The 20,145-nt window shown below is 48.9% G+C and overlaps 1 protein-coding gene across 1 annotated transcript in view; it reads right to left on the reverse strand.

The window, feature by feature from the left end:
* Positions 1-3,626: 3,626 nt before the first annotated feature.
* Positions 3,627-20,145, reverse strand: part of PTGIS (prostaglandin I2 synthase) — a 39,016-nt gene continuing 22,497 nt past the window's right edge. Inside the window, exons 6-10 of the mRNA XM_003787686.3 lie at positions 17,296-17,477; positions 9,922-10,090; positions 8,780-8,961; positions 7,315-7,466; positions 3,627-4,608 (exon numbers count right to left, since the gene is read on the reverse strand). Coding sequence (XP_003787734.1) covers positions 4,464-4,608; positions 7,315-7,466; positions 8,780-8,961; positions 9,922-10,090; positions 17,296-17,477 — 830 coding nt within the window. The 3' untranslated portion in view covers positions 3,627-4,463. The remainder of the gene's footprint in view (positions 4,609-7,314; positions 7,467-8,779; positions 8,962-9,921; positions 10,091-17,295; positions 17,478-20,145) is intronic.

Consider the following 20,145-nt stretch of genomic DNA (forward strand, 5'->3'; position numbering starts at 1 on the left):
TGCTTTGAGAAGTCCGTCACACATAGCCAAATTCAGTCCCTTTAGATGTGCTTCCTTGACCCCAGATGTGAAAACTGATGATGACATCTGCCCAGGGATGTATTTTTACTGCAAGATTTGGGAGAACAAACAATTTCCCCTTTGTCATTGTTCACAAAGCTAATTTAATCCATTTCACCCTTTCTTTTTTTATCCTAAAACAAGTGTGTGTGTTCCTGGTGAAGGATGAAGAATGCCCAAGGAATTTTTAAGAGATCTTTTATGTTGTTGGCTTGTGACCCTTCACCCCAAGGTCCTCTGTGGGCACCCAAAATTACTCCAAGAGAGTAATTTTGAGACTCTTAAGCAAGGTATGAAGAAGTACGATGATGTATAGGTAGCCAGTCCTTCTACTGCCACCAGGAAGATCCTGAACACTGTCTCAGGCGGCAGATGGCCTTGCATTTGAATCCTGAGTCTGCTACTTCTCAGCTATCTGATCTTGGGTGAGCCATTTCACCTCTCTGATCCTCAGTCTCTTCCTCTGTAAAAACAGGGATAATAACACATGCATTGGCGGATGGTGGAGGTCTGACTTGATTCTGTCTATGAGAGGCCCTGACCCAGAGCCAGGCCCAGAGAGGGTGCTCTGTGCTCCCATCCCAGGAGCTAACCTCACCCTCTCAGATACAGCCGACTCCCTCGACTGGAATCACACTCAGAGGCAGTTCCACAAACAAAGATGGTTTAATAGATTTCAGCATGTTTCCACTTGACAACGTTATATGAAAATAGAACTCTTTATTAAAATAGAAAGCCTCAACAATCACTGCTACTCAGGAAAGGCTGTTTATTAAAAAGAAATCATCAAAATCAATGGCTTTGGGCAAGACCTTTGGACTCTGAGAGGCTGTTTCTCCACCTGGAGAATGGGCAGGTGAGAGAGCCCCAGCTCCCTGTGAGTAGGGCTCACTAGTGTGCAGGGAGGTGGCTCTGGTGGCCCTGACGGTGAGCCACGTACTCCTCCTCCTGTCCCTGGAGAAAGTCAGGGAGATGCCAGTGTGTTATCTCATTTTGTAACAGGAGAAGAGAAAGCTGTAATGCTCTGAGCCTTGGCAACACCATGGAGCACCCCCCCCCAACTCCAGCAAATTTATTTTTCACAGTCACTTTCTATTTTTGGCAACGAGTGATATATATGTTGTCTGTTACTGGCAGCAATCAAAAAAAGTTTCCCTTTTCTACCAATTTAGGTTTAAAAAGCAAGTCTTTTCAAAGGAGAATGGGGGGAAGAACAATATAAAGTACAGGAAATAACAGCAATAATGACAATGTTAAGTGAACCCTTCATTGGACACCTTAAGAATATTTCTAACGTATGTCCTGTAATTCTGAGACTCTTAAGCAAGGTGGGAAGAAGTACTATGATGTATAGGTAGCTTCCTAACCAACCTGCAGCAAGTAGCTAAACCTCTCTTTTCTTGACAGCTTATTTTTTTTTTTAAGGAGGAAAAAAAGAAAAAAAATAATAAAGATTAAAAGAAGAGGCTCGGCGCCTATAGCTCAACCGGCTAAGGCGCCAGCCACGTACACCTAAGGTGGCGGGTTCGAATCCCCAGCCCGGACCCGCCAAACAACAATGACGGCTGCAACCAAAAAATAGCCGGGCGTTGTGGCGGGCGCCTGTGGTCCCAGCTACTTGGGAGGCGGAGGCAGGAGACTCGCTTGAGCCCAGGAGTTGGAGGTTGCTGTGAGCTGTAATGCCATGGCACTCTACCCAGGGGGACAGCTTGAGGCTCTGTCTCAAAAAAAAAAAAAAAAAAAAGATTAAAAGAAGAGCAGGTTTAAGTCATTGCCTCCTGAGCTGTACTTCAGTATCTCAGGTACCAGCTGGAGCTGCCTGGTGGGAGAACTGTCTTTCCCTCGAGTGATTCACTAATGATTATGGCTCCAAGGAGGTTCCACCTTTAAAGGGAATCGGCCCTTCTTTGAAGGCAGGTGAGAATCTAGTCTCGGTGACAACCTGGCCTGATTTGGAAGGGGGAGGACATGAGGGCTTCCCCCCAGCACACCAGGGTTGCAACCTGCACAAGACCTTCCTAGCTATTTCAGCTGGCTTTCTTCCTTCCCTTCTGAGGAGGCAGCTGAGGGTTGCCATGGAAACCGGCTCTGTCCTCCCACAGGAGGCTGCCAGCTCCGATTTCCTGCAGAGTTAAGAAGCAGGCGGCAGCGGGGGGTCACCCAGGCGTGAAGATGGGTTTCCCTGGGGATATCCCGCCTCCTGCCAATCACAGTGTCTGTCTGGGAATCCTGGGGGTGCCTGAAGACTGAGTGCCAGGGAAGCCCCCAACCCCCAGTGCTGCTCTGAGAAGAGACAGCCTCTGGGACATTCAGAGGTCGTGGGTCCTCTCCTCTCCCTCCAGCTGAAGCTACAGGGTCTTTGTTATGTGTGCCTGTGTCTCCTGAGAGGCGCCCGCTGGCAAGGTCAGCCTTGCCAAGTCAAAGAGAATGTCCCTCCCACCCTGTGCTTGAGCCCAAGGAACAAAGAGCTGCCCATCCAGCACATACTCCTGAGACAGTATGTTTCCCGAGTTCTACTAGTGTACAAGCTGTGTGACCTCGGGCAAGTGACTGCACCTCTCTGAGATTGTTTTCTCATCTGTAAAGTGGGCACAATCATCCTCTTTTCATATAGGCGCTGGGAGGAGCCTGGAAATGTTATGTCTCCTGTGCCTGGGACAGGCATTTCAAGGGTACTCTATAACATGACCTAATTATTAATAAAAATGTATTTACCATCATAGTAAAGGTTTGCAGCAATTCCTCTTGATTTTTGCTTTTTTTTATAAAGAGACAGGGTCTTGCTCTGTTGCCCAGGCTGGAGTACAGTGTCGCTCTCACAGCTCACTGCAGTCCCCAACCCCTGGGTTCAAGCCATCATCCTGCCTCAGCCCTCTAAGTCACTGGGATTAGCGGTGTGAGCCAGTGTGCCCAACCAATTTTTCTCTTTAAGCTGCTTTTTTTTTTCTAAAACTGAGGCAAAGGCACATTTTCATCACTGATCTAATGGGTGGTGCATTGCATACAGACTGTGATGGACAACTGGTCTTCAGACCAAGGAGCTGGTCCTTGCCACCTCCTACAAAATCACTTCTAAGAGTTAGAACAGAATCTTGAACGCAAATGCCTTCAGAGCTAGGAGTCACTGTGAAGGTACAATCAGACCAAGTCAAAATCCTACAAACTAGAGAGCCCATGCCCTGTGGCTGCCATTCAGCGCTGGTCAACAGTTACCCTGGGGGACATGAGCCCAGTGTGGCCAGATCTACCAAGTTTTCAGGAGAGGCTGGACGTTTTGAATTAACTCTCCCAAAGATGATAATAATTAAGGTAATTTTTTTTTTTTCGAGACAAAGTCTCACTTTATCGCCCTAGGTAGAGTGCTGTGGCATCACAGCTCACAGCAACCTCCAAATCCTGGGCTTAGGCGATTCTCTTGCCTTAGCCTCCCAAGTAGCTGGGACTACAGGTGCCCGCCACAACACCCGGCTATTTTTTTTGTTGTTGCAGTTTGGCCGGGGCCGGGCTCAAATCTGCCATCCTTGATATATGGGGCCGGTGCCCTACTGACTGAGCCACAGGTGCCACCTTTAAGGTAATTTTTTTAAAGCAAAGGCCAAAAAAACACGTGCCCACTGCTGGAGCATCTGGCCCCTCCTCTTTTTGCTTTGCCAGTCTCAGGGGCTGCCCCATCAGGCCTGTGTCCTCCTTAGTTCCCCTCCTGAGTCTCTTAACACAGGGATAGCCCACCCCATCTGGTACCTGTAACTTTAGCACAGAGAACTCAGAGCCCAGCGTTCGGAGGTGCCCACACTGTACACTCCAGGTGCCCACACTGTACACTCCAGGTGCCCACCTCAGGAAAACCTCTGGCATTTCCTCAGATATCAATGTGAACGGAGTGATGAGGGAAGTGTCCCATGAGAGGGGCACCTGGGAAGCAGATTCCAAGGGGCTCCTTTGACTTTAGCTAATTTAATAGTAACTGGGGGACAGAATTGTCTCAGTGGACACACTGCTAGCTTCTGAGTGGCCCTTCTGTGGCCAGTATCTGCTCTGACTGGACAAGGCCTGGAGCACACTAGTTAAAAACTTGGGATGTGACAGCTCTGGGAATTGGGGGCACAGCACTGAGGCCTCCTGGTTCTGCCCTATTAGCTTTTATGCGTATCACAGTGAGCCAGAGCAGAAAAGCCTGATTTGGGGAAAACTTTACAGCAGAGAATCCAGAGAGCTTTTGATGTCTCTTTGTTCAGCTTCCCTCAGCTCCCCCTTCTTCCCCTCCCCTGGACACAGCGTTCTGGGAAAAAAATGGGAAAGTGGTAATGCTGGCCCTACACCCAAGCCAGGGGCGGACACGGAGAGCTGGAAGGCCTGGGGCAGGCTGGCAGAGGGGGCAGCGGAGGCCCGTCTGCTCCCGCATCTCACGGCCGGACGCGGTACCGGATGGGAACGTCGTGTTCTGGCTGCAGCAGCCCGAAGCCGTACCTGCTGAGGTCGAACTTGGGGACCTCCACACCCGCGTCCATCAGCTCCAGGTCCAGCTGCATCAGCACGAGGACCACAAATCTGCAGAGAGATGGCACTGAAGTTGTGACGAAGGGGAGGCAGGAGAGCAGTGGTTCCCTTCTGAGTCTGACCCCAACTTCGCTTTGGGAAAGGTGAGAAAGGATGGGGGGAGAGTAGCTCAGGCACCTGCTGCTCACCCAAAAGCCATGAGCTTCCCCACATCTCTCAGCACCCCGTAAGGTCAGACTGGATGAAGGCTGGCTAATTGGCTGTGAGCGCATGTCATGAGTCACTCCCCCATCAAAACCTTAAGAGCCTCCAGCCTGCCCTCCTGCCTGGCAGCTGTGCAGGCTTCACGTTGAAATGGTGGAGCTGAAAGATGAAAAGAGCTTGGCCCTGGAGTCTCTGCGTGGAGGGGAGAAGCCCCCAGACCTGCAGCCAACCCTGTGTGTGTAGGAGCAAACCCCCTGTTGGTGTAAGCTGCTGACACTTGGCAGTCCTTGTCACCGCAGCAGAGCTGAGCTTATGGTGGTTAATACAGGGCTCTTCTGGTTCCTCCTGTTTACACCCATCCCCTCCTTTTCTCCAAACTCCTGGAACCCTCACTGTCTGTCCTGGTGAGGCTGCTGCTAACCCACAGGTGCCTGTGTGACATGTTACTGCCGCCCTGAGAAGTGTCCTAACAGATCAACTTTGTGATTGAGCGCTCTCTACTGCCACCTTCTGGAAAGCTGTAAACATACAACACTGCCATGTGTATGATGTAATCGGTGCCCCCATAAACGTGGGGCCAGCCTCACAGATGTTAACCGGTTCCTGCCCAGCTTTCTTAACTGTACTTGCTACTTCTCATGTTCGTAAGGGTCAGGAGTGTATCTTTTAAGACTCTGTGTCCCTACGCCTACCTAGGTTACACAGGGCTGAGCACACAAAGGGATTCGGTTTTTTTGGTTTTTTTTTTTTTTTTGCAGGTTTTGGCTGGGGCTGGGTTTGAACCTGCCATCTCCAGTATATGGGCCGGCGCCCTACTCCTTTGAGCCACAGGCGCCACCCTCACAAAGGGATTCTTTAACCTTACTGAGTGAGTGAAGATGAAGAAAGGTGGGGCTCGAGGGATGTTAACACTCTGAGCCGGAGACCTGGGCTATGCCGCTTAGGTGTGCCTGGCCTTCACCAACTTTCTTTCCTACACTGAATCTCAGGTCCCCCATCTGGTCAAAGAGAGGAAAGGCAGGACGGGTCCTTTCCAGCTCTGATGCTACAGGACACTAGAGTATGAGTTTCTTCTCTGCTCACACCCACATTTGAATCCTGGCATCTCTGCATCCTGGGAGCATGGCTGTGCAAATGACTTGACCTGTCTAGACTCATTTTTTTTATTTTTAATTTATCTTTATCATTACTATTATTTAGACACCACACCTGGGTAGACTCAGTTTGAGACTGATAACTACCTGGCAGGGTTGCTATGACAATTAAGTGAGATAAAAATAACAACAAATTAGCTAATTTACTGAAACACCACGTGCCAGACACCACGCTAAGCATCCAGTGTCCATGATCTCTTATCTGTTCAAAATCTTGATGAGGCAGGAACTACAGTCAGATCTGCTCTGCCGCTTGTTTTAAACAGGGGAATTTGCTCCAGCGCCATTGACATATTAAGACGTGATTTAAGCATCACAAATGTCCACATTTGCTCATATGCAGTTTCACCTGCAAGGAACACAAGGTGAATGCAAAATCTGCATCCAGCTGAACCTGCCTGTGCAGAAATCCACAGAACGTCTGCGCGCACACACCCACACACCTACACACCTACCTGGGGCCATATTTACTGTAGTTCTTCTTAACCAATTAACTCATCTGAGACTCCACTGCCATTTTTATTGGGTTATCTTTTTTGTGTGTGTCACTGATGAGGTTTTTGCGTGTTGAGTCCTTGTCCCTTTTTCCCCATAAACCTTGTGATTTTTTTTTGCATGATTTCACATATGAAGTGACTTTTAGGAACACATATGAACTGTATTATAATCAACTGTTATGATTGCTCTTCATTGTGAAAACGAAGGCCAAAAGGTTAGTGCAACGTGCCCATTCACTTAGCACTATAATAAGGATATGAATATATCTGTGCCCCAATAATGATATGAGCAATTATGATAATAATTAACATTTATCAAATGCCGACAATGACCCAGGCAATGGGTTAAGAAATTAGAAGGATCCAATTCATTTCTCCTGACTCCCTTGCAATGAACTTATAATGAGAACCCCCATTTTACAGTTGAGGAAAGAGAGGCCCCAAAGGTCACCCAACTGGGTAGATGTCATAACTCCTGATTCGATCTGTGATCTTAGGGACCAACGTCCAGAGAAGAGACTCTGAGGCTCTTGGGCTCCACAGGTGTTAAAACAACCAGGTGGGAACAGTGAAGTTTAGCCAATTCCTGATGTGAGGTTCTGAACCTGACACAGCGGCTGCAGAGGGACAGCTGAGATCAACTGAATGGAGTCCTCAAGGGAAGAAACTGCTGCCAGATCCAAATATTTCAAAAGAAATCAGAAATCTGACTTTTCACGTGTGATCCGATTCTTAAAGGTTAGTACACATTAAAAACACATGCAAATAAATAGATTTTGGGTTAGGAGACAGCCCATGCACCATCGGTTTAGAGCCTCTGTCCTGAACCATTCTGGCCGAGCCCTCAGGAAGGAAGGGCAGTGCCAAGTGGAAGAACCAGGAACGCCCCCGCCCCTACTCACTGCTTGATGCTGGTGGTGGCATAAGTCCTCCCCAGGCACTGATTGTGCCCGGCTCCCCAAGGCATGTTGTAATTCTTCAGCCGTTTTCCATCTTTGTAAAAATCTTTCTTCTCTGATCCATCAGGGTTCAGGAATCGGTTATATTTAAACACCTGGAGTAGGAATAAGGTTCGTTTCTGACCCTACCCTCCAAACAAGGCTACACCAAGAAAAACACGTGAGGCTGTTCATTATATTCATGCTGAGAAGAGGGCATGAAAAACTGGAAACAATGTAAAGGTCAATTGATAGGGGATTAGTTAAAAATTATTGCAAAAGGTTTGGGTATCCTGACAGGGCAAGAATCAATAACGAGTTGTTGAGTGAAAGAAACAAGTTTCAGGATAGTATGTATTGTATGATCCTGTACACACACCAAACTATATTTGTGTCTGTGTGTGTGTTGTGTGTCTATCTGTAAAGGCATAAAAGCAGCTTAAAGGACACATTCCAAGCCATGGTTAGGTAACTCTGAAACTGAAGGGGAGGGGAAATAATTTTCTTTTACTTTTAAATATATATTTCTCTTATTTTTCTATTTTATAAATGTCTATTACTCTGTCATATAAAACAAAGAAATCAAAATAATTTTTTTAAAAAAGAATGCCTATTTCCTTTGGTTCCACTGCACCCTGGTAAGGCAAGAATTGCACCTGAGCACAGGGCTTGGCATGGAAGAGGTGCTGAGTGGAGTGGAAGACGGGTAGAAGGGGCGGCACCCGTGGCTCAAAGGAGTAGGGCGCCGGCCCCATATACGGGAGGTGGTGGGTTCACACCTGGCCCTGGCCAAAAACTGCAAAAAAAAAAAGGAAAGATGGGTAAAAGGTGAGGTGAAGGGACCAGCGGATAGACTGATAGATGGAAGGGCAGCTAGACGGATGGATGGATAAATGGATAGATGGAGATTGGTGGGTAGATAGATGGATGGATAGATGATAGGTGAGTGGATGGATGGACAGGTGGATGAACAGACAGGTGAATGGAAGGATAGGTAAGTGGACTGATGAATGGATGGATGAATGGGTGAATGGGGCTTGGAATACAGTAAACACTCAATCTGTTAGCAATTGGGAGCAAGTGCGAAAGTTTGCCCCATCTCAAAGTCCAGGGAGAAGGAAGAATGTTGGGAAATTGGTATTTGTAACATTCTGAAAAAAGGAACATTGTTCAGCTATTGCTTACAAAGCACTCAGTGAATACAAGCCCTGTGAAGGTCTTTTTTCTTTTTTTTACATGATCTCATTTAATCTTCCTGAAAGTCCCATGAGGCAGGTGCTATAATGAGGTCCATTTCACAGGTGAGGATGCAGACACAGGTGAAGTCACATGGATAAGGCCACAGAACAAACTAAGAGCAAAATCAGGCTGCCCCTGAGATCTGGCAGAGCCCACGGTTCCCAGTATGACCAGCACCCTTGCCATTTACCTCTGGGTCTGTGTAGATTTCTGGGTCTCTCTGGGGACTCAGGAAAGGGAAGAGGAGGAGGCGGTCACCACGTCGCAGGTTGAATTCTCGCCCATCTGCCATGACCATGGTCAGGTCCACCACGACCTCACGGGTGATGAAGGGTGCAGCTGTGAGCCTGAGACTCTCACTCAGCACACTGTCTATATGGGGTGGGTGCAGGGAAGGGTCAGCAGGCTGTCCCCTCGCCCACTCAAATGCCACCCCAGCTCTCATTTTAGAGGGGAAGACTAAGAGGCTCAGAGAGGATAAGTGCCTTGCCCACAGTCACATAGCAAAGTGAAAAAGGTCAGAGGATGAGATGTGACCTCTGTTATCCCTGAACATGAGGGGATCTGGGGATGACTCTGAGAGAAGCTGTGAAGGAAGGTAGAAGGGAGGCAAATAGCAGAAGGCTAGGGAGACTGGGCTTATCAGAATCCCCTGCCCAGCACATATTCCCCTGCTTTTCCTCTGGGGTCCACCCTTCCTACTTTCAGGGGTTGGACTGTTGATTCTACTCTCAACTCCAGGGATTGGACTGTGATTGGCCAATCGAGCATCCCTCTGAGTCCTGTGATTGGTTCAGGATGGGCATGTGATCCCCAAAGGGCCAATGAAGTACAGTCCTGGAACTTTTGGTGGGTCTGTTGTAAAAGGGGCACACTCCCACCCCCAAGAGCAAGTCAGCTTTGAGCTGCTGGCAGCCATCTTGCCAAGCCAAGACTGGCGCCTTCCCAGTGGGAAATAGACCTGAGAGATGGAGAGGGACTGAGTAGTCCTGATGACGCTGTTAAAACACCTGGATTCACCTGGGCCTGAAACCAGTATCTCTGGACCTTTTAGTTACCTGCCCCAAATAAAATCCCCTTTCCACTTCAGGCAGTTTAAGTTAGGTTTTTCTGTCACTTGCTACTGAAAATTTTCTAATGAGACCCTAAGTCTTAGGCAGCTGAGACTGGGGCATGGAGGTACCAGGTTTACAAAGATAGGAGGCTCAGGGAAACCCTGGGTCAGATGATACTAAAGGACCCTGGAGGACAGGACCCCATGTTGGAGAGGGTTTGGGGGAGCCCAGGATGACCCAGTCTTAGAGGCTATCTTGGAGGATCTGACCACCTCACCGAGCACAGGAGTGCTGTCCAGAACCTTCTGTGGGAGGGTGGCCATCTGGGAGACAGGCTGCTCTGCCTGCCAGAGGATATCCTGGAGCTCTTCACGGACAGCAGCCAGGGCCTCAGGATTCTTGAGAAGGAAGAGCAGGAGCCAGAAGGCAGCAGGGCCCATGTTCCCCTGCAAGGAGAAGGAGCCCCTGTTATACCACCAAGAGGACAGAGCTGACTGGCCAGGGCTCTTGACACAGCCCTGGCCAAGGCATAGAAATCAGTAGGCCCAGGTTCCTCCCCTGCCAAACATATGGCCAGGGCCTGCCTTCAGCCTCAGGACATGACCAAAACCTCTTTGCAGCTTTGGCCTGGCCCAATAGTTACTTCAAGGACACTCCTGGCATCTCTGATCATGAGCAAAGCTTCACTGACCTGAGATCACACAGGTAGTCTCTTATTGCTCACCAACAAAAAAAGTATTAGTAATAGGAACAGAGTATGTCTATTAAGGCTGTTGTTAACACCTGAGAAAACCTGCGTCACTGGCCTGATTGTTCACCATTCCCTGAAGCCACGCTCTTGGCCACGTGACTCTGCAGTTCCTCCACTAAAGAGGCAGGGTGTATTTCCTCTGTCCCTTGAATTTGGGCTCAGCCATGGACTTGCTTTGGCTGCTAGAATGAGGTGAAATTGACAAACCAACAGTTCTCAGTGTAGGCCCTAAGGGACCATGTGTGCTTCCACATGCCCAGTGAGCCCATGGGTCCCAAAAACAGGAGGAGAGATTCATGGAACAGAGCTGAACCCCCAAACCCTGCTGAGTTCCATTTAGACAGCCAGACCCACAGACCTGAGTTAAACAAATGCTTATTGTGGTAGGTCACTGAATTTTTGTGGATGTCTGTTATACAACAATAGCCAGCTGATAACCAGAAGATATGCTTCCCAGTGTGATCGTTCTCATTTTAGTTTGAGATGCAGTATTTCCTTACATGCTTCCTAGGTTAAAATTCTATCAGTCCCTGGAAGAATAAATGTGTGTGTTGTATATGCATAAAGTACAGAACAAACGTATAAAGTACACAGTATATCTGTACAATAAAATACACAGGAATAATCACTCATGACTGTGAAAGCCATAAATTTCTTTTTTTTTTTTTAGACCATCTCATTACATTGCCCTTGGTAGAGTGCCATGGCGTCACAGCTCACAGCAACTTCAAACTCTTGGACTTAAGCGATTCTCTTGCCTCAGCCTCCCAAGTAGGGACTACAGGTGCTGGCCACAACACTGGCTATTTTTGTTGTTACTGTTGCAGTTGTCATTGTTGTTTGGCAGGCCAAAGCCAGGTTCAAAGCCACCAGCCCCGATGTATGTGGCCGGTGCCCTAGCCACTGAGCTACAGGCACTGAGCCCCATTAATTTCTTGAATAAATTGTTTGTTTTTGAGACAGCATCTCACTCTGTTGCCCATGCTACAGTACACTGCTCATTGCAGCCTTGAACTCCTAAGCTCAAGGGATCTTCCTGCCTTAGTCTTCTGACAGGCACCTACCACCATGACTGACTAATTTTTTAATTACTTTGTAGAGACAAGGTCTGTCTATGTTGCCTAGGCTGGTCTCAAACTCCTGGCTTCAAGTGATCCTCTCACCTTGGCCTTCCAGAACAGTGGCATTATAGATGTGAGCCACGTTGGGTAGCCTGAACAAAAATTACTTAAGGCAGCATCCGTAGCTCAGTGGGTAGGGTGCCAGCCATATACACCAAGGCTGGTAGGTTCGAACCCAGCCCAGGCCAGCTAAAACAACAATGACAACTGCAACACCAACAAAAAAAAACAGCTGGGTGTTGTGGTAGGCTCCTGTAGTCTTAGCTACTTGGGAGACTGAGGCAAAAGAATCGCTTAAGCCCAAGAGTTTGAGGTTGCTGTGAGCTGTGAAGCCACGGCACTCTACCCAGGGTGAAAGTTTGAGACTCTGCCTTAAAAAAAAAAAAATTATTTAAAACTTCCCAGGAGGGGGCTGGGTGGGGTGGCTCACGCCTGTAATCCCAGCACTCTCAGAGGCTGGGGTGGGTGGATTGCTTAAGCTCAGGAGTTCGAGACCAGCCTGAGCAAGAGCAAGACCTCATCTCTAGAAAAACAGCCAGGCATTGTGGCAGGTCCCAGTCACTCAGAAAGCTGAGGCAAGAGGATCATTTGAGCCCAGGAGTTTGAGGTTGCTATGGGCTATGAGGCCATGGTACCCTACCCAGGGTGAAAGTGAGACTCTGTCTCAAAAACAAAACAATCTTCTCATTAGATAAACAATTAGGAAAATAGATGGAATTTCTAGTTCCAAGGCTTTGGCTTTGGCCTTGGCTGAAAACTTTCATACACATTGTGCCTCAAGCTTTTTGGCACATGGCTGAAATGTATACAGGGCTGCTTTAAGGATCCAGACATGAATGGAATAGCAATTAACCTTGATTTGGGAGAAGATTTTTGTCTACCATAAACATCCTATTCAATCATAATAATGGAATATTAAATCGCCATTAAATATCTTATTTACCCAATCATGGGGAAACATGATTCATTACAGACATAATTGCATGTCAGCAAAAGGACATATGCACAAGGATATTTATTGCAGCGCTGATGTAAGAGCAAAAAACTGGAAACAACCTCGGCATCTATCAATAGGAGACCAATGGGATGAATGACGATCCACCCACAGGATGATGACACAGGAGCCATGAAGAAGCCGGTTCTGTGTGCAGTGATGCGGGACCACGGCCAAGAGCACGGAAGCACACAGACAGCACGGTGCAGGGCGGGGCGCGCGCTGCCGTCGTGTCTGTTTAAAGAACGTACACGGAGAAGCACGGACCATCTCTAAGGAACAAGGCTGCTGCAGGAACAGAAGCCAGGAGGCCCGGAGGACAGGAGTGGAGAGACTGACTTTCCTCGCATGCATCCTTCTCAACTGCTCAGGTTTCTTAAATGGATACCCTAGTTTGAAGTGAAACAGAGGGGTCTGAATGATTTCTATAGTGATCTCAGTGACGTGAGAAATGCTCACGGTAAATTTGAAAGCAAGCAGAAAGATAAATTAAAAAAAACTGCATGATCTTAACCAGGGAAGAAAAACATACAGGCAAAGGCGATGAAGAAACGCATCACAGCACCAGTGAGGGTGAGACGGGATTCTCCCCGCCTCTTTCTTGGGGATCAAACCCCCTCATTCAGTGTTCCCCTCAAGCAGGCCCCGCTATCAGGCCTTTCACTGAAAAGGAAAACGAAGTGCTCCCTGGCCACTACTACTGCCCATCTGTGTCCCTTTGGGCTACAGTGAGGCTCCGAGACAAGCCTGGGAGGTTGATGGGAAAGGTCATCCCGGGCTGAGACCAGGCAGAGTTGGTTCAAATCCCACCTCCCCACTGTCTGCAACTCTGGACAAGTCTCTTTCCTCTCTGTCTCAGAACCTTCTGCAGGAAAACGTGGATAACAGAGCCCCCTCCTGGGCTTTCCACAGGGTCCACTGAGACCAGGAAAGATGCTCAGAAGTGGTTGCCACTTTTCCTGGCCCCTCTTGAGAACACACAAGGGCCTCAAGACCTCCAGTACCACAGGGCCAGCTGAGACAGCAAGGCCACCTGCCGTCCATCACTTAAGTAGCCTGGGGAATATGGGCCATAAATAATTCAGCATGGGGCTAGCTCAGCTCCAAGGCCATTTTACCTTGTCCCATGGCTGCATGGGGGCCACCACTCATTAGTTCCCCAACAAGAGTCAAACATTCAGGCACTTGGTTATCGTTGCTGGTGGAATAAAGCGGTGACAAGTCAGGGAGGGCTCCGAGACGACCTTCCCCTGACTACACAGATGTATGTGCCTGTGTGCCCACACTGTGCCCACACAGCCACGAGCAATCCCGAATTCACCAGCCTGGAGGCTGAGCTTTCTCCCGCAAGGCCCTGCCTCAGTTTACTCAGAAGGACGCTTCCCATCTGGCCTCACTCTCTGCCACTGCAGCCAGTCCGTGACCCAGCAGAGCATGCCCTGTTGCACCTGTGCTGTGAATGGAACCCTGTACTAGCCTGTGTTGGGTGCTCCCTCCACTGTCCTCCCCCCACCCCCCACTGCTCCTCAGCCTCCTCTGCTGGCTGCTCCTTACCTTTCCCGCCCTCCTAAGTGGGGAGCTGCAGACCCTGGTCCCCTCCTCCCCGCACCCTCACACCCAGGAGCTCATCCAGTCCAGGGTCTCTATGCTGATGACTCCAGACTCTTCTCCAGGTGCCCCCGTCTCCGTCCCCAGCTCAGCACACCCAAGGCTGGAGGCCTGCTCTTCTCCCTCAAGCTTGCTCTTCCAGCCATCTTCCTGGGGGCTCACTGCACCTCCTCCATCCTTCCTGTTGCTCAGGCCCAAACCAGAGTCACCCTTGACACCTTCTCCCAATGACCAACAGTAAATCCTGAAGGCCCTATCTTGAAGTATCCAGAATCCAACCTCCCCCTGCTGCTGCCACCCTGGTCAGGGATTGTCCCCTCCTGCCTGGAAGTCCCAGTGGCCCCCTCCCTGCCCCACTTCCTCCCACTATAGTCTATTCTCACCACTGTAGCCGGAATGATCCTTCTAAAGCATGTTTTTCCTCTGCTCAGAGCCCTCAATAGGCACCTGTCTCATTCTCAAAGTAAAAGCCGGAGCCCTCCCCCTGGCCTGAGGGCCCTGAGTGGCCTGGTCATCCTCCTCCCTGCCACATCACATCACCCCACCTCAGGGCCTTTGCACTTGCTATCCGTGCCTGGGAGCCCTTGTTCTGTACATCTCCAGGGCTCACTCCCTCTCCTCCTCCAGTCTCTGCTCCAGTGTCACCTTCTCAGTGAGGCCTCCCTTGAACGTCCCTCCCCTTCCCCCATCAGCTTTCCTACCTGCCCTGTTCACAGAACTCCTCACCTCTGACTCGTTTTAGACGCTTACTTGTTGGTGAGTTGTCTGTCTTCTCCCACCAGAATACCAGCTTCCTATGGGTGAGGGTTTTGGTCTGTTCTGCTCACTGCTCTGTCCACAGCTTCTCGAATGGGGCCTGGCATACAGTGGGCCCATAAATACATGCTGAGTACGTGTATTGCACCCTTGTTACCTGTCAGGCAACAGAATACAGAATCCTACACATATAGCTTCCTTTCATCTTCACAACCACGCCTTAAAGAAGGTGCCATCTCTCCATTTCACAGATGAGTAAACTGAGGTCCTAAAAGGTCAAGCACCTGACTCACCAGGTCAGGATTCAAATCCAGGAAGGTCTGTCCGAGAAGCTGTGCCTGGAACCACTTGGCTGCCCAGCCTCTCAGCTTTGCTCCCTAGATGCCTGCAGGGTTTCCTCTCCTGCCTGAGTTCTGGACGTTGCCAACAATTCATCCCAGAGGACATCCTGTCCCCAGCTCCTCCCGCCCAGTTCTCCTGGCCCCACCAAAGGCTGTTCCCTGGACTTTCTGTCACTGAAGCCCTCCCCCCGCCCCACCAGCATCCAGTTCTGCTGACAGAGGGCCTTCCTGCAAGGGGTGCCAGGGACAGTTTGGAGCGCCAAGTTGTTTCTGCCCATAAATATGTTATTAGGCACTAATGGGGACCACCTGCTGATTAAACCCAGCCCCTACCCCTTGCCAGCCTCTGCCTGCAAGGACAGTTAATGGCTCTGAAACTAAAAATAAGTTGCAAGTCAATGGAAGAGGAACCAGAGACGTCAGCCTGGGCAATTGTCACTGCCCAGGTGGGGCCAAGAGAAGGGGGGACAGGTCGGGGTCATGACTAATGGCAAGAACCAGGCCTGGAGACCTGCAGCATCCAAGGCCTCTCCCCTCTCATGCCAACATCTGATCCATTTCCAAATCCATCCATTCTGTCCTCTATCACCTCTACAGCCACCACCTGATTCTGCCACGCGTCTCCTTTGCGGCCCCTGCTTCTGCCCTTCCCCCCACAATACTGTCTTTCTCCTCTGCTCAGAACTCTCCAAGGGCTCCCACCTCCCCTGGAGAAAAACCCCAAGTCCTTACTCACTAGGACCTTCCAGGCCCTCCATGGTCTCATCCTCTATCTCACACCCTCTCTCTCTCTGCTCCAGCCACACATGACTCCTGGCACACACATGACACACACTTGGCACAATCCACCCCCAGGCCCTTTGCACTTGCTATCCCATTCTTTGGAATATTCTATCCCCACATTTCCCCTAAGTCCCTGAATCTAGCTTTCTTGTCATCCAGGACTCAACTTATAACATGTCCCCAGAGAGGCCTCCCTGACCACCCTGGGCACAGTGGACCCCAGGGTCTTCCTCCTCACAGCCCTGTTTTACATCCTGGATATCAGCATCTAAAGTCACTTTATATATCTGCCCCTGCCTCTACTCCCAACTAAAATGTAAGCACAAAGCAGGATCTTTGAGGTCTATAATGAGCACTCAATGGAACTTTTTTTTTTTTTCAGAAATGGGGTCTTGCTATCTTGCTCAGGCTGAGATCCTCCTGCCTCAGCCTCTAGAGTAACCAGGGCTACAGGGCCACAGCACTGCACCCAGCTCCTCAAAGGAACTTTTAAATGATTCTTCAAAATAATTCACCTTACACTTCAAAAAATGTCAAGGTCATGAACAACAGTGAAAGACACAGAAACCGCCAGGTTAAAGAAAGCCAAAGAGTAAATGCATGTGATCCTGGACTAGGTGCTGGACCAAGGTAAGCTATGAAGGACAATCACTGGGACAGGTGGCAAAACTGGAGTACGGACTATTTACTGGATAGCGATTGTGTATCTGGGCTGATCATCCAGATTTGGTTACTATACTGTGGATATGCTAGAGATTCTCCTGCTCCTAGGGGGAGACGCACACTCAAGTAATTAGGAGTAAAGGATCACAGCAATCTGTAACAACTTACTTGCCTATGATTTCAACAAAGTAATGCCAGTAGGAGAGAGAGAGAGGGGATATTGTAAACTGTTAAAAATCGGGGAATCAAGGGGAAGTGGATATAGGCATTCACTAAACCATTTATGAAATTTTTCTGTAAGTCTGATGTTTTTTTCCAAATTAGGAAAAAGAGAATCTGAATGGCCGAGCCTGTTCACGATGCCATCTGGCAGTAAAGGAAGTCAGGGGTGAGGAAGAGAGCTAGATGCCCACACACACTCGAAACTGCACGCTGACAAGCACGTGCACACACATAAACAGTCATGTGCACGCCTGCACACGTGCACACACGCACAACACCGCACACACTCCCCCACACACCCACCGTAGGTACACCCACACGTGTGCCTGCATGTGCTTGACAGCACACTCATACACACGCTTTCATATGCACAACCACGCCTGCATACACCCACTGGCACACCCATGCCCACCTGTGTGGCCCAGAGCTGCAGCACCAGGGCTCGCGCCTTCATCTCCTCCGACACGCCCATTTCCTCCAGGTGCAGCAGGTAGCTCTCCAGCCATTTGCTCCGGTGGGCCCGCGTGGCCAGCCTGCCTGGGGACAGCAGCTTCCACAGGCGACTTTTGATGCTGCATGCACGGTCCTTATCCCCTGTAGGAACAGAGTACATGGGGCAGGGTGGGGTGGGGTGGGGTGGTTACAGATCCCTCCCTGCGTGACTACCCAGTCCAGACCTCCCATGAGGCCAAGGGTCTTTGGGAGAGTTCCTATTGGAAAGGCCCCTAGCAGGAAGCTAGCCTATTACCAGTCTCATTCCATAGAAAGCAAATGGCTTTGTCTCTTGTAGGCAGTAGCCTTGTCTGTTTTATTCACCTCTAGTCCCCAGCACTTGGCCCATAGCAGCTGGTCGATAAGTATGTGCTACCTGAATGAGCAGCAGGGGAAGGGGCATTCAACACGGAGCAGCTCTGCCCCTTCCTGGGCCTGGTACCAGCCCTTGTGCATAAGGGGCTGGACTGAGCAGGCTCAGGACAGTGTCAGCCACAGCAGGACATCAGGAACAACCTCCCTGACCACCCAGAGGGGCAGGCTGCTCTGGGGTCTGTAGATGCAATAAAAAGCAGGCAAAGTAAATGAGAGGGAAGGGCCAGGGCGGTGCCCACTCGGCCCACTGGTCACAGAGAAACCCACCCAGCCCAGCAGACCAGAGGTCCTGTGCTGCCAAAGGAGGCTGAAAATCCAGATGTTTGTGTGGAATCTTCTGATGTTTTTTAAGGTTAATATCTAAGTAAGTTTTTCATCACTGTGCAGGCCTGAAAAGCATCTCTGAAGGTCAGTTTCGGTGCACAGGTCACCAGCTTGCAATCATCATGAAATAAACAATGGTGGGTTCATGCTCTGGGAAAGCACACAGCTCTGAAGATAGTGAGGAAAGAGGATCTTCCCACACGGGGTGGAGCCAGGGGTGGAGCTGGCATCGCTGAACCATATGGTTTATGCTTGTATATTGTTTTCAAGCTCGAAGGCAATGGTGTATTTACATATATTTGCAAATATGTGTCTTTTTACCTCTTCATTTTTCTTTTTGTTTAATGCATCTAATAGAAAATTGACTATTACATATGCGGTTTGCATGCTATTTCTACAGGATAGCACTGTCTCAGAAGGATAACACCAAGCTGACAGCAATGGTTACCTTGGGGATAAATCTAGTGGGGATGTAATTTAAAAAAAAGAATTTTCTTTTTTTGTAATATTTGATTTTTTTTAAAAAAGAAAAGAATTAAGGATGCCCAGTTAAGGAGCCACACCCTAAGCAGAGTGCCTGACCTTAAACAAGTCACCTCACCCCTCAGCACCTCAGTTTTCTTACCTGTACTCTGGGGTAATTAGAGGACCCACCACATAGAGTTATGTATGGACTGAATTCATTAACTGCTAAAGCTCAGGGAGGGAAGCCTGGCACAGGCCTGATGAATGTTAGCTATGTTATCAAATAACAAAACATAATGAGTGTTAGCAAATTATTAGTCCAAGGTGAATGTGTTCACATACTGCTTCCATAATGAAGAAATAATAATAAATAGTGGTTACAGCGCCAGCCACATACACGGAAGGGTGGCGGGCTTGAACCCAGCCCGGGCCAGCTAAACAACTGCAACAAAAAATAGCTAGGTGTTGTGGTGGGCACCTGTAATCTCAGCTACTTGGGAGGATGAGGCAACAGAATCACTTAAGCCCAAGAGTTTGAGGTTGCTGTGAGCTGTGATGCTACGGTACTCTACCAAGGGTGACACTGTGAGACTCCATCTCAAAACAAAACAAAACAAAACAAAAAAACCCCACAAAGTTTGAGGCCAGAGAGATCCAGGTTGAAATCCCAGCTTTGCTCTTCTTAGCAGGATGATCTTGAGTAAATCACTTTGAATCTCTGAGCCTTGATGTACCCTATCTGTGAAATGGGGACAACCTAGCTCATCAGATCATTGAGAAGACTGAAAAAATCAAACACAGAACATGCTTGGTACTGGTAGGAATTTGGCAACTAGTACATGCTACATTCTTGCTGTTATTATATGGTATGATTTCTCAGCATGAATCAGAGATACCAGGCCCACGTGACTTGCAGCCTGGAGATGCAAAAAGCAGGTTTAAATCCCAGACTCCTCATGCTGTGTGGCTTTGCCTGAGGCCTACCATCTCTGGGCTTCCATCTCCCCATCCATAAAATGAGGGCCCTAGCTTAAGTACCTCTCAAAGTTTTCCTTGAAAACTCCTATAGGCCCTTAAGACCTTTAAAATGCCTTAAGAGTTTTGGATCAGACTGTGATTCTTTGATATACGAATGCCTTGTCCCCTCAAACAGTATTCAAATCAAACAGCCCCCCCAAAACAATCCAGTAAAAATGAATGTTCCAGAAAGAGGCACTATGCTAAGCTTGGGGCTATATTTAACTCTCTCCTGCCCCAACTTCTTTCTATATGAGAAGCACCAGACTGAATAGTCTATGGGTCCCCAAAGTGTCAATTTTCTTTTTTTTTGAGACAGAGTCTCACTCTGTCATGCTGGGTAGAGTTCCGTGGCGTCAGCTCACAGCAACCTCAAACGCTTGGGCTTAAGAGATCTTCTTGTCTCACCCAGAGTAGCTAGAACTACAGGTGCCCGCCACAGTGCCTAAATACTTTTTCTATTTTTGGTAGAGATGGGGTCTCGCTCAGAGTGGTCTCAAACTTCTGAGCTCAAGCAATCTGCCTGTCTCAACCCCTCAGAATGCTAAGATTGCAAGCGTGAGCCCCTGTGCCTGGCCAATTTTCTTTT

The sequence above is a fragment of the Otolemur garnettii genome, unplaced genomic scaffold, assembly GCF_000181295.1.
Source record: "Otolemur garnettii isolate 467f Iridium unplaced genomic scaffold, OtoGar3 scaffold00023, whole genome shotgun sequence".
Classification (NCBI taxonomy): Eukaryota; Metazoa; Chordata; class Mammalia; order Primates; family Galagidae; genus Otolemur; species Otolemur garnettii.